At 44.8% G+C, this 15,254-nt stretch overlaps 1 protein-coding gene across 4 annotated transcripts in view; it reads right to left on the bottom strand.

The window, feature by feature from the left end:
• USP25 (ubiquitin specific peptidase 25) overlaps positions 1–7,816 on the bottom strand; it is a 140,346-nt gene extending 132,530 nt beyond the window's left edge. For all 4 annotated transcript variants that reach the window (XM_060172156.1, XM_060172157.1, XM_060172159.1 and 1 more), the window contains exon 1: positions 7,657–7,816. In XM_060172156.1, the coding sequence (XP_060028139.1) occupies positions 7,657–7,701 (45 nt within the window). In that variant the 5' untranslated portion in view covers positions 7,702–7,816. The remainder of the gene's footprint in view (positions 1–7,656) is intronic.
• Positions 7,817–15,254: the final 7,438 nt, after the last annotated feature.

Here is a 15,254-nt window from a genome sequence, read left to right as displayed (position 1 = left end):
AAAATGTTTTAAATAGTTATGCAAAAGATTTCCATGCCTGAGGCTCTGAAGTCCCAGGTCCAACCCTCAGCACCACTACAAACCAGAGCTCAGCAGTGCTCCTCTCTCTCCATCTTTCTCTATCTCTATCCCCAAGTAAATAAATAAAATGAAAAGAAAATCCAGAATTATTTTTGTAAAGCATTACATCCTAAAGAGGTATAGACAATATGCTGAGGTAAGTACCAGTGACCACTATTTTAAAGCACAATATGTAAGTATTATCAGAAACTATCAACTATCTAGGAAAACGAAGCGAAGAGTCCCACAGGAAAATGATAAACTGAATAGGACCCATGAAAGAAAACTTAAGAGGGCTGGGCAGTAGCACTGCGGGTTAAGCGCACATGGCACAAAGCCCAAGGACCGCACAAGGATCCCGGTTTGAGCGCACATGGCACAAAGCCCAAGGACCGCACAAGGATCCCGGTTTGAGCCCCGGCTCCCCACCACCTGCGGGCGGGAGTTGTCGCTTCACAGGCAGCGAAGCAGGTCTGCAGGTGTCTGTCTTTCTCTCCCCCTCTCTGTCTTCCCCTCCTCTCTCCCTTTCTTTCTATCCTATCCAACAACAACAACAGCTATAACAATAATAACAATAACCACAACAAGGGCAACAAAATGAGAAAAATAGCCTCCCGAGCCCCAGTGATAACCCTGGGAGGCAATAAATAAATAAGTAGATAATAAAGAAAAAGAAAAGACAACTTAAGAAGCAGGGGCCAGGTAGTGGCGCACCTGGTTAAGCGCTCACATAGCAGTGCACGAGGACGCAGGTTCAAGCCCCTGGTCCCTACCTGCAGAGGGGAAGCTTTGCAAGCAGTGAAGCAGGGCTGCAGGTGTTTCTCTGTCTCTCTTTTCCTCTATCTGCTCCTCCCCTCTAATTTCTCTGACTCTATCCAATAATAAATAAAAACATTTTAAAAAAGAAAATGTTAAAGTAGTTATAATCCTAAATTCATCAATATCATTTAAAAAATCAAGTATTTCTTTTAGAGAACTTGGTAAGATCACTCTTCAAGTTCTCTTTCTAAAACCTATTCTTTCTTTTTAATATTTTACTGAATGAACATACAGACGCCAGAGCACAGCTGCGCTCTACGTTACCGTGGTACTAGGGGATTGAACTTGGGACCTTGGAGCCTCAGTAATCATTATGCGGTCTCCCTAGGCCCACTCTTAAATTTCTAGGTTGGACTAAAATGTCAAGACACCTTGAAAGATGAGGTGTGACACGGCTTAGTAGGCTAGTGAGAGATTTGTTATTTCCCACAAACTACATTTCAGTCCGCGGCAGAGAGCACACATAATGGTAGTCCCTACAGTCAGTCATCTAAATGTTTCCCAGGCTATACCCCTGAATTCAGCCTGTGGAACTTCACTCTGATGTTCACGCAGGGGGGACAGAACTGCCTAGGGAGGGAGGTGTTCCTCTCCATACCACTGTTGTTAAGCAACACAGAAGAGTACTAAGTGAGACAAGGAAAGGCAATATATGGAAGAGCAGCAAAACACATCAACAGCTCGCAAATATTGTTGGGAACAAAAGAGAAATAAGAGGGTCTATATACATGTAAGCAGATTTAAGAGAAAAATGCCAGGCAAATATATGGACACCTAAATAAAATTAAATCTAGCAAACATTTTTATAAAACTCTGAAAGAGTTATAAAACATAGGGAGTCGGGCGGTAGCGCAGTGGGTTAAGCGCAGGTGGCGCAAAGCACAAGGACCAGCAGAAGGATCCCGGTTCGAGCCCCCGGCTTCCCACCTGCAGGGGAGTCGCTTCACAGGTGGTGAAGCAGGTCTGCAGGTGTCTGTCTTTCTCTCCCCCTCTCTGTCTTCCCCTCCTCTCTCCATTTCTTTCTGTCCTATCCAACAACAATGACAACAATAATAACTACAACAATAAAACAACAAGGGCAACAAAAGGAATAAATAAATAAATAAAAGAGTTATAAAACATATTAAAAACTTACTTATATTTAAAAAGTTTATAAAACTGAAAAGACTCTGAAGGAGGTGGAAAGATTGGACTAGGAATGCAGATGTCAGGCTGGCCACCCCCCAAACTGCAGGCAGTATCAGGGCTGTGATGTGTCTCCCTCTCTGCCTGTCTCTACAGACAATCAGAAGAAGGATAATACAATTAAAGTTGGGGTTACAAGGTACCTCTCTTAGTCCAAGGCTTCGCCATGTAAGAAACAAGGGTTGGAGCCCAGCCCTCACCTCAATGCAAGAGTCTAAAAGTGTTGTCTGTGGTCTCTTTCACTCTGCCTCTTTCTATTAAAAAAACAGAAACACTTGACTCAGAGAGGTGCAGCCCGAGTAACCACAAGATTAAATAGTGAAGTACTACCAACTGAGTATTTTAGCCTAATCCTATCATAAATGGTTCCCCAGGAGAAAAATACAATTCTCTAACAATTTTATAAACTAACCTTAACTTAATAAACTATCTACACTCAGGCAAACCTTATAACCAATCTTAGTGCAATTTCTTAAACATAGGACATGGTAAATATGTCATGCTATCTGTTCTTACTGTTGACCCATAAAATATAACAATAGCTTAGTACTGTGTGTGCTTAATGGGGTACATCATGGCCAGCCCCTTAAAATATAACCATAGTTATTAGGAAAGAAGGAGAAGAGGGGAGGGGAGGGGAGGGGAGGGGAGGAGAGGGGAGGGAAGGGGGAAAAAGGAGAGAAAAAGAAAGAAATGCCATTTGATAAAAGTCAACACCTAAGTCTGACTTTAAACATTTTTACAAATCAGGACCATAAGGACATCTCTACATCACAATGAAACTATAAACGAAACGATTGATAACATTAATCCTTGTAGCATGTTGTAATCACAGCTAAGGCAATAAAAAAAATAAGTGAAAAGAGAACTAAGAATATTGACAGAGACCACAACAAATTTTGCAAATGGTCATGAACTAGACAAAGAAATAATGAAGAAAAGCAAGTATTTACTCGAAGTGATGAGAATCTATTCAGGAGAATCAAGTATTTACTGAGCTGATGAGAATCTATTAAAATGCCCAGATACAAAGGTAGCGTAGAAATAAGAACTAGGTGAGACACAAAAGGAGTCTGGATCTCTGTCTCGCTGTTCAAATCTGCTTTATGTTTATAATAAGAAAAATGTTTAATCTCAAAGAGTATCTTATTAAAGATATCTCAGTAAAGCATACACTACATATGGAAAGAATGTCCATTTCATGGAATGTTAGCAATGGCTTCTAACTGTCCTTTGAAATGCTATATATTTTTATAGCTTTAGAATATACCTAAACTAGAAAATATTACTGGGAGTCGGGTGGTAGCGCAGTGGGTTAAGCACATGTGGCGCAAAGCACAAGGACCGGCATAAGGATCCTGGTTCAAGCCCCCACCTGCAGGGGAGTCGCTTCACAGGCAGGCGGTGAAGCAGGCCTGCAGGTGTCTGTCTTTCTCTCCCCCTCTCTGTCTTCCCCTCCTCTCTCCATTTCTCTCTGTCCTATCCAACTATAACGACATCAATAACAACAACTACAACAATAAAACTAGGGCAACAAAAGGGAAAATAAATAAATATTTTAAAAATTCCCCACCTAATCTTCAACTACAGGACTTAAATGAAAAGTGGTATGGTTCCTTCCGTCTCTATGTTTTATTTCACCCTCCTGGTCCAGAATTCATGTTTAGTTCTATTACACACTGACGTCTCAAACAGGTCATGTCTAATCATATGAACTTTAGAGTATTAAAATAAGATTCAGAGGCAGTGACTATCTTGCCCAAGGTCACAGGAGGCCAATTTAGATATAATTCCCATCCTGTTTTTGCACTACACTGCATTTTCCAACACTTTTCCAGTTTCAAACTTTCCTTCTTTCTCAAGGATGTTAAATCTTAAGATTCAGTTACAGGACTACTGAATGAAATAACTACTGTGCTTGCATTCCTTTTGGGAAACAGTCACTCGTTTAATTCATCAAATATTTGCGAAAATCTACTATGGGCAGGGAAATGTCCTACATCTTTAGGGGAAATAAAATAGACCAAGTAGGTGTCTGTCTTTCTCTCCCCCTCTCTGTCTTCCCTTCCTCTCTCCATTTCTCTCTGTCCTATCCAACAACAATGACATCAATAATAACTACAACAATTAAAAAAAAAAAAGGGCAACAAAAAGAATGAATAAATAAATAAATAAAAGACCAAGTACTGCCCTTAGCAGCCTGTCTGATAAAATTCAAGATGTACCTGATGTGCTTAGTATCCAGATCACGTCACTCTAGAAATTAATGTGGTGCTTGGGAGGAAGTTTCTAATATACCCCTAAATTACCCCTCACCTGAAATCTAAATCTATGTGCTAAATTTCTAAGAAATGAGAATTCTAAAGTTAGGTAGGATCAGCAAGCAGAAAGATTGAATATGCATGTTCAAAAGTACATTTTGATTTAACTTTGGCTAATTGGCCCCAACTGCCCCTCACCTGTACTACCTACACCTCAAGAAAGCAGTTCTCTACAGTTTAACTACATTTCAGTAACTTCCAAACTATGGAGCAAGGAACATATGCAAAGAAATGACAGTCGCTTGCCTTCTATTATTCTAACAAGCTACTTTATGGGCAAACAAAACTTCTGTAAAAGTTACTTTAGTTTCAAGAGTAACTACTAGTCATAAATTTTTCGGGCACGACAAAATAATTTTGACAGTCACGTGAAATAATTCTAATCACTGGGATACATCTACTTACCTAAAACATTTTGGGAGTGGAAAATATGCTAAAGTTTCGATTGTGCAATATGAACTAGACACCATTCATTTTCCGGATACTGTATAAAATTTCTAAGTGAAAACAAAGTTTCACTTTTGTTTCTTCTAAAACATGAGAGTCACTTCCTAGTCAGTACTCTGAAATCCACTTCCTAGTTACAGGCTTGGTGAAGCTAAATCAGTTTGCTATAGCTGCTTTAAGGCATTTCTGTCATAGAATTGTTTCTCAAATATGGGTAGCAAATAGTACATTAAAAAGGAAATATGTCTGAATGTCTTTAAGCATGCAAAACTATCGTAGAAGCATAAAACATGCATTATATTGTTTTACAAAATCTCACTACCAAATGGCATATTTTAATGCCATCATGTTATAGTATTCAGGATTAATAATTACCCCTCCTCTTTGTAGAATGGAAAGATTCATTAAACTAAGGAATTGGAACACTGAACTAGTAAACTGAGAATGATTGCCAAGCTCACTTTTGGTAACTTGATTCTTGATTCCACAATTAATGCATACCGCTGAACCAGGCATATCTGATTCTATGTTAATAGTGTACTGTAAGCAAAATCAACTTAAAAATAACCCACAAACTTCTTGCCACTGTTCAGATTTGAGATGTGGTAAATCCAGACCTACCTTCTTTTTTTTTTTTTCACTTTGAAACAGGCATTAATATCTGACACAGAAAACAAGCACTACAAAAGCTGGTGGCAAGCCTATTAAATAGTGCTTACTATACATGTGGTCATGAGGTGCTGTTCTTAAATGTGAATACTTGATTACATACTCAGCATCCAAAACTAAAGTTTAAGCTATTCAAAACAGAATCAAGGAAATTGGAAAGAAATGGTTTCAGACTGAGATGATTTCACTATAAAGTGTAATCTGCCTTCATCTTGCAAATTTCCTAGAAACTAGCACAAAACAGTGCAAAGACCACTTTCCAAAGTGTCAAAACTAATGATACATTGCCCTTGCTTCTTAAAATCCCTGAGCATCTCCAATTATCTACAGTAACATAAAATTCTAAAAAAAAAAACACATCTCAAAACAAAGATTTAGCATGTTGGGGCAGGGGAGACAGCATAAAGATTATGCAAAAGTCTTTCATGCCCAAGGCATGAAAACCAGAGATGAGAAGAGCTGTTAAGAAAAATAATAACAGAGCAGGTTGTGGATTGCCACACAGAATACTTTCAGACAGCAGGTCATATTTTTCAATCAAGCACAGGTAAGATGCTACGTCAAAACTGGAGCAGGGCGTGGCCACTCAATACACAGTGCCCCCCTCCCCACCCCCCAATAAACCAAATACCTTTGGTGTGTGTCCACAGAAAACCCTAGTTCCCACCCAAATTCCAACACGACCAAAGCAATTTTTTTTTTCCTTCTTGGTTTGCCCAAAGTGCTTTTTCCACAAATGACAATGATGATGATGATAATAATAATAATAAATGTCGTAGCCAACCAACTCTTTAGGACCTGGTGCAAGCCTTGGTCATGCACTTGAAATTCTGAAAGTAAAATCGAGAATAAACGAGCATCTGTCTTAACTCCCCCTCAAAGACTTGAAGTTTCACAGACAGCCATGGGGGTATTTGTGTGTGTGCGATGCGTGTGTGTGTGTGTGTGTGTGTGTGTGTGTGTGGTGTGTGTGTGTGTGTGTGTGCAGTGTGTGTGTGTGTGTGTGAGTGTGCGTGTGTGTGTGTGCGTGTGTGTGAGTGTGTGTGAGTGTGTGTATGCGGTGTGTGTGTGTGCGTGTGTGTGTGTGTGCAGTGTGTGTGTGTGTGAGTGTGCGTGTGTGTGTGCGTGTGCGTGTGTGTGAGTGTGTGTATGCGGTGTGTGTGTGTGGTGTGTGTGTGTGTGTGTGCGTGTGTGTGTGTGTGCGTGTGCGTGTGTGTGTGTGCGTGTGCGTGTGTGTGAGTGTGTGTGAGTGTGTGTATGCGGTGTGTGTGTGTGCGTGTGTGTGTGTGTGTGCAGTGTGTGTGTGAGTGTGCGTGTGTGTGTGCGTGTGCGTGTGTGTGTGTGCGGTGTGTGTGTGTGCGTGTGTGTGTGTGTGTGCGGTGTGTGTGTGTGTGCGTGTGTGAGTGTGTGTGTGTGTGTGTGTGTGTGTGTGTGTGTGTGTGAGTGTGTGCGCGCGGTGTGTGTGTCTGCTTATGGGAGCGACCCTCTAGAGTGCGTGGCCAAGCCGAGGCGGGAGTAAAGGGTAAGACATGTGAACAAGGTCAAACTTAGGGGACACCGATGCCTGGCATAAGCACGGCCAGCGAGGCTTCCTTTCTAAGGGGTCAGTTTCTACTTCCCGATGGGAAAAAAAAAAGGAAGAAAAGTACACGGACCGAGGAAAAGGAAGCACCCAGACCCTGTCTACTTGTCACAGAGTAGTTCACCTGACAAATGGGAACTGGGGGGACCTAAAACTCAATGCCGGTGGAGACCCCCTTTTTTTCTTTTTTTTCTTTTCTTTTCTTTTTTTTTTTTTGGCAAAAGGGCAGGCCCCGGAAGGCGCTGGCTGAGAAGTACTGGCCACTGACTGATCTCTCTCTCTCTCTGTGTGTCTCTGTCTCTCTCTCTCCCTCCTTTCTCTTTCTCTTTCTTCCTTTCTTTCTTTCCCCTTAAGAGAGGTGGAGAATAAACTTTAATGAACGCGCCAGACGGTGCAGGGATGTGAGCTTTGCTCTTCGACACCCGGCCTCGCCTGGCCCCCGAGGAAGAAGCATCTTTGTGCACAGGCCGGGCGGGGGCCGGGCGGGGGCCGGGCGGGGGCCGGGCGGGGGCCGGGCGGGGGCCGGGCGGGGGCCGGGGGGCGGGGGCCGGGCGGGGGCCGGGGGCTCCTCACCTTGTGCGCCGCGCTCTGCTGCAGCACGTTCTGCTCCACGGTCATGGCTCCCGCCGGGCTCCGGCCGCACTAGCTCCGCTCAGCGGGTCTCCGCGCCGGGGTCGGGGCCGGGGCCGGGATCGGGGCGGGGATCGGGGCCGGGACCCGGGGCCATGAGCGGCCGGGGCCCCGCGGGAGGGCTCCCTGCCGGCCGGGCGGCTGCGCTCGGCTCCCCGCGGGTGCGCGCACGGGCTCGGGCTGCGGGGACGGAGGGAGCGGCCGCCTGCGGGCTCGCTGGGCCGGCCGGAATGGCGCTGTCCTCCGCCCGCCCTCTCTCTCTCACTCTCTCTCTCTCTCTCTCTCTCTCTCCCTCCTTCCCTCCCTCCGCAACTCCTCTTCCGCCCCGCCCCGCCCCGCCCCGCCCCGGCCCGGCCCGGCCCCGCGGATCCGCCCCGGCACAGCCCCGCCCGGCCGGCCGGCGCCCTAACCGCACATTGTGACCCAGCCGGGGGGCGGGACGCCCCGGAGCCCCGCCTCGCACCGCCCCGCACCGCCCCGCACCGCCCCGCACCGCCCCGCACCGCCCCGCGCCGCGCCGCCTTCCCCGGGAGCAGCGCGCCCAGCCCCGCGGCCCCGGCGCCGCCCCTGCGGCAGGTGGAGCTCCGCCGCTCCCGGGCGCACGAACGAGCGCGACCTTCTGAGATTGGGGACTAGGACACACAGAGAAATTTAGACAGCACGGGGGGAGGGAGCGAGAAGGAGAGACAGAGACGGGCACCTGCGGACCTGCTCACCACCACCCCAACCGCCCTGCAGGTATAGGGACCCCGGGGGATTCGAACCTGGGTCTTGGAGTAGTGGGTCCTTGGTGCTTAGTGCTGTGTGTGCGCTTATCCGAGTGCGCCACTGCCCGGTAATATTCTTTCTTCTTTCTTGCTGCTGGGACTTGCCCCATCGCCAGGTTCTTTTTTTGTGTGTTTGTCTGGTTGGTTGGTTGTTTTTTTCCCCAGGTCTTGCAAGACAAATAATAAAAGAAGAAGAAAAGAAAATGTGCACACCTGTCTCCAGTAATGTCTCAAACTGTAAGTCCTTTGGGTGTCAGCCTTCCTTTCTTTCTGCCGCCTGAGTTCTTTCTAGGAATTCCACCAGGGTTCATCAAGTCGCCCAGAGGGAAATATCAAGTGTGGTTTTTGAAAGCAAAAGGTACTATGGGAAGTCTTTTCTCTTTTTTTTTTTAATCTTTTTTATATGTATTTTCCCTTTGATTGCCCTTGTTTTTTCATTGTTGTTGTAGTTTTATTGTTGTTGTTGATGATGATATCAGTGTCAGACAGGACAGAGAGAAATGGAGAGAGGAGGGGAAGACAGAGAGGGGGAGAGAAAGACAGACACCTGCAGACCTGCTTCACCGCCTGCCAAGCGACTCCCCTGCAGGTGGGGAGCCAAGAGGGCTCGAACCCGGATCCTTACGCCACCAGTCCTTGCGCTTTGCGCCCCGTGAGCTTAACCTGCACTACCTCCCGACTCCCGAGAAAGTGATATTTTATGGAGAATACACAGGTGGAGAGAACCTTAGCTAGTTGCCAGGGTCCTGAGATTAGAGGCGTCCCAGAGTGGAGAGAGAACACCTATAACCAGCCCCCATACAGTTGGTCAGAAGAGGTCAGGTGGGACACACGTAGGACATCCCCAGTAGGACAGTGTCATGTGTATATCCCTGTCCATCCCAAGCTTGAAGGAGTGTTTATTTGAAAAATTATGCATGACATCAAAAAAAGACAAGGAAGACTAAAGATGTTTTGGTTATAGGTGGTTATACATCACATAGATAGAAATCAGAGCACACTTAAACGGGGGGAAACATCAGGGGAAGGCTGCTTCAGACTGTCATTGTCCAAATGTCATCATGTCAGGTACATTTCTTGGATGCCGCAAGATACTGAGTTTATCCCAGTTATCCCATGCACAATCTCCAGAACTGAATGTCAGAGTTACGGGTGATTGACACGTGGCAATACACCTTTTCTCTCTCAGCCTGCAGCCAAGAAAAACCTCTGACATATCCAGCCTTTGCCCTGGAGAAGGATTCTTGTAACAAAGGGCTGAGCCTTAAAAACAGACCTTACTACAGTTTCACTAGTCAAAGGAATGTACCTGGAAGACAAGGCACATGCACTTCACACACACAGAGGCAAAAGTGACAATTAGTAGAGTTTCTGATACTAAGTAGGAGAAAGCCTGGCGTTAGAAACTTCTTTAGCAATATTAAGTATTGTGTTTTAGGTGTCAAACACATTGATAGTTTTTATCTTGATATTCATTTCTCTTCTGTTTAGCAAGGGTTTGATAATCCATTTTGAACACCAAAAATCTAGTGTTTCAAAACACAAGTTGTTTTGAAATAAAGAAATAAAAGAAATAAAAACTAAATCAGACATGAATAAGAAATGTTCAGTTCATAGTGTTGATCTGAATGATTTCCACGACAAACATTTGTTATTAATATCTACTTCTATGAGGATAGGAGTTCTTTTTTTAGACTTATTGACATTCTGGGAAGAATTTTATTTCCACCAATAATGAAACCATAAGCAACCATTTAAAAAGTTTTCTTAGATGTCACGTTACCACTCAGAGTATTTACAGATTAAAATCTGTCTCCTTGGCGCTGGGAGACAGCATAATAGTTATGCAAAGATACTTTCATGCCTGAGGCTCCAAGGTCCCAGGTTCAATCCCCAGCCCCACCATAAACCAGAGCTGAGCAGTGCTCTGGTCTCTCTTTCCTCTCTCTGTATTAAAAAATAAATAAAATGTTAAGAAAAAAACATCAAAAACCTATCTCCTTAATTACACACAAAGTAAAGTGTTTAAGCTTTAGTTAAACATGTCTGACTCTGAACTCCCACTCCTATTAGAGAATTTTGTTATCCTGGAATTGATATAGTCACATATGACAGACAAACTATTCTCAATATCATTCATTTTTTTTACTTTTTAAAATTATTTTTATTTGTTTGATGGATAGAGACAGCCAGAAACCAAGAGGGAAGGGGAAGATAGGAAGAGAAACAGAGAGACACCTGCAGTCCCGTTTCACCACTTGCAAAGCTTTCCCCCTGCAGGTGGGAACCAAGGGCTTGAACCCGTGTCCTTGCACATTATAATATGTGCACTCAACCAGGTGCGACACCACCTGGCCTCAACAGTATCATTCTCTTACTCATATTTTATGTTTTGGAATTTGTGGCAGTTTTCACAAAAGCAACATTTGCATTGACATGTAGTGAGTTGTCTCTCAATGGAATGATGATAGCATATTTTTTTAACTTTCTTAGCTTAATCTTACAATACAATTGATGTAATTTATAAACTCTCATTGGGATCCTCACTGTTCAAGGATGGTTCTAGAAACAAAAGCATGAAGACTCCCTGAAGAAAATTAGTAGACCTGGAAGTAAAACTGATCTGACAGCACTTTTTTGTCTCTCAGGTCCTGTATGTCATCAGTACTGTTTTTCTTCTAGCACTTGCCCTTCTTCCGTAGCCAGTCAACAGCGTCAGGTTGAGCCTGATGTCAAGTTTCGAGACCTCCTTTGAATCTGGAGAGGTGGCAGTCGTTGACTCTGTGGGTCATAGTCTGTCTGGAGCCGCAGGGGCAGTTCGGGTCATCTCTGGCTCCCCAGCGATGGAACATAGCGGCGCACCGGCCATGGCCTGTTCCATAGCGATGGAGGAGGGCCCGATCATAACGTGCTAGGTCAAAGCCGGGTTGACGCTCGCAGGGGTCTGTGATGAGGGGTTTGTTCTTTATCTCGGCTGACTGCCAACTCTGTTTCCAAGAGTCTGGAACAGAGAAGTTCAGTGTAGGCGTAGGGGACCAGATTGGGTGACGAGACGTCAAGCGTTGGACAGGGTGGGTGAAGATCTCCGCGTATATTGGCAGGTCCGGTCGAGTGTAGACGTGGGAAATGAACTTAGATGATGCCGCATCCCGACGAATATCTGGCGGGGCGATGTTGCTAAGAACTGGCAGCCATGGAACCGGGGTGGAACGGATGGTTCCAGAAATGATCCTCATGGAGGAATATAATTTGGAATCGACCAAGTGGACATGGGGGCTACGGAACCATCCTGGGGCACAGTATTCTGCAGTGGAATAGCATAATGCCAGAGAGGATGATCGTAGTGTGGAAGCGCTCGCACCCCATGAGGAGCTGGCCAGTCTTGCAATGATGTGATTCCTCGCGCCCACCTTTGCTGCAGTTTTTATGAGATGTTCCTGAAATGACAGGGTGCGATCGAGAGTAACGCCAAGATAGACTGGCTGGGCTTCATGCCGGATTCTCGTATCGCCAAGCTGCACATTAAGCTCGCGCGAGGCCGAGGCATGGTGTAGATGGAAAACAGATGATATCGTTTTTGCGGTGCTAGGGATTAGTCGCCATTTTTTACAGTCATCAGATATCAGAGACATGTCTTTCGTGAGTGTTTGCTCGAGGATGTCGAACTTTGATGCCTGAGTTGCACAGCAGATGTCATCGGCGTAGATGAACTTCCTTGAAAAAGTTTCCTCCCGTCTCCCATCCTCCCGTATCTCCAAACTTAGTGGCCAGTCACCTAACTCAAGTTGGACGTGCTAAGATCGACCCAGTCTGGAAAAGAGAAATTTCCCACGAGTGGTCATCCCACTTCCGGTTATCTTGTCCATCTCCAAAACTCTCTCCCTTTACACTGTCTGAACTGGAAGACACTTTGAAGAGGGTTAAACCGGGAACAGCTGCTGGCTATGATAACATCACCCCAGAACTCATTCTTAACTTGGGCCCCGCGGCAAAGAAGTGGCTCGCTTCATTCCTGTCCCACATCTTGGTATCTGAGTCTATGCCCAAAGTTTGGCATCGTGCGAAGATTATAGCGGTTTTGAAACCAAAGAAAGACCCAACACTGGCCGCCAGCTATAGACCAATTTCTCTCCTTTCCGTGTGTTACAAACTCCTTGAGAGGCTGCTTCTGTCACGTATTTCTCCTCTTACAGAGAAATTCCTATCACCTACCCAAGCTGGTTTCCGCCCAGGAAGATCTACCTGCGAACAAGCCCTGGCCCTCTCAACTTACATTGAAAATGGATTCCAGAAGAATTTAAAGACGGGTGCTGTCTTTGTTGATCTCACAGCAGCCTATGACACGGTCTGGCACCGTGGTCTCCTAGCCAAGATCTTAAGATGCCTGCCTCCATGGGTGCCCAACACTATATCGTTTCTTCTCCAAAACAGAAGATTCCGGGTACATCTGGGTGACAAGTCTAGCAGATGGAGACTTGTCTCAAGTGGCCTCCCCCAGGGCTCTGTTCTGGCTCCTACGCTATTTAATATTTACATCAAATCAGTACTGTGATCCTTTGAATAACTGCAGAATACTGTGCCCCAGTATGGTTCCGTAGCCCCCATGTCCACTTGGTCGATTCCAAATTATACTCCTCCATGAGGATAATTTCTGGAACCATCCGGCTTTGACCTAGCACGTTATGATTGGGCCCTCCTCAATCGCTATTGAACAGGCCATGGCCGGTGCGCCGCTATGTTCCATCGCTGGGGAGCCAGAGATGACCCGAACTGCCCCTGCGGCTCCAGACAAACTATGACCCACATAGTCAACGACTGCCACCTCTCCAGATTCAAAGGAGGTCTCGAAACTTTACATCAGGCTCCACCTGATGCTGTTGACTGGCTACGGAAGAAGGGCAAACGCTAGAAGAAGAAGAATAGAAGTAGAGCAAATTGAATCAAAATTTCTGCCTAGTCCAAGTACTATCCATAAGTTAGCCACTCCTTCAATTTAGAAATGATCATGTACCAGGCAGAAAGTAGAGCCCTAGAAATTATATAGATGGAAAAACAAAGCAACAAAGTGTTTTTATCTTCCCTGTTGTTAAAAAGACCAAAGATAAATTATTTCCAAGTAATCTGCAAATGGTTAATTGAAGTATATGCTATAACTAAAATTGCAATAGTTGATGATAGTGTGGAAGTTAATGTCACTTTATTGTGATAACACAGCTTTATTATATATGAAATAATTAATATAATGACTTTAGATTAAAGTGCTTTAGCACATTTAAATAATTTGAATACGCACTGTGTCTCATTTGGCTTTCACTAACCAAGTTAGTAGACAATGCACAATATACCCTGTATCTATTCTACAGATTGATTGAATGATTTCACAGTCAAAATTTGCCTATGTTAATATCTCTCCCCTTAGTAATACCTAAGTAAGTACTTACTGAATAGTAGGAGTCAAATATCTGACTTTCTTTTTTTTATTCTTATTTTTATTTATTGTTGCTGGCTTTGAAAGTGACTGGGATCTGTGTGGATTCAGTCGGCTAGGAAGGATCGTCAGTTTCCCCAATGAATGGGTACTCACGAGATGCACCACAGGAAGGTCAATCCAATGCACCCAATCTCCAGATTCAAAGGAGGTCTCGAAAATTTACATCAGGCTCAACCTGATGCTATTGACTGGCTACGGAAGAAGGGCAAACACTAGAAGAAGAAGAATTTTTATTTATAAAAAGGAAACACTGACAAAAACCACAGGATAAGAGGGATACAACTCCACACAGTTCCCACCACCAGTTCTCCATGTCCCATCCCCTCCCCTGACAGCTTTCCTATTCTTTATCCCTCTGGGAATATGGACCCAGGGTCATTGTGGGATGCAGAAGGTGGACGGTCTGGCTTCTGTAATTGCTTCCCCGCTGAACATGAGCATTGGCAGGTGGATCCATACTCCCAGCCTGTCTCTCTCTACTAGCTCTCTACAAAAGGGAGACCCCCAACTCTTCATCTGCACTATTCCAGCCTTTAGGTCTATGATGGGTCAACAATTTGTTTGGCTTTGTATGTTAAGTCTCTCTTCAGCCACCAGGTTCTGGATACTCCCAATATCTGACTTTCTCCTACTCTGGCATCTCAGCTGTAGCATGTGCTGGTCCACGCAGATGATGAGTCTCTCAGCACAGCCTCATTTGCAGGCACCATGCAAGAGGAATGTCAGAAGGCACCTTGTGGTCTTAGGCAGAGTCGCCTCCATCTACACAAATAACCACTGCAGATGCAAACAGTGTGCACTCTTGTGCAGAAGGACTTAGACACAAACCACACATTTTATTTTTCATTTTGAAATTGTGATATGATGCTAACTCTTTTCCAAATGACAGGGTCAGTGTCACATTGCAGAAATACATACACTTACACATTCAATCTTTTTTTTTTTTTTTTTTTGTCTCAGGGATTATGGCTGGGGCTCAGTGTTGGTACTATGAATCCACTGCCCCTGGCCACCTTTTTTTATTTTATTTTATTTCCATTTTATTGGATAGGACAGAGAAAAGTTGAAAGAGGAGAGGGACACAGGGAGAGAGTAAAAAAGACACCTGCAGACTTGCTTTGCAGCTTGTGAAGCCATCGCTGTGCAGGTGGGGAGCTGGGGGCTTGAACACATTCTCTGGCAGGTCCTTGTGCTTAGTACTCCGTGTGCTTAGCCAAATGTGCCACCGCCTGCCTCTCTCTCTCCCCACCTTTTTTTTTTTCCTTTTCTTTTTTTTAACCATA

The sequence above is a fragment of the Erinaceus europaeus genome, chromosome 14, assembly GCF_950295315.1.
Source record: "Erinaceus europaeus chromosome 14, mEriEur2.1, whole genome shotgun sequence".
NCBI lineage: Eukaryota > Metazoa > Chordata > Mammalia > Eulipotyphla > Erinaceidae > Erinaceus > Erinaceus europaeus.
Note: the sequence above shows the minus strand (reverse complement) of the source record. Positions and strands in the feature narration are given on the sequence as shown.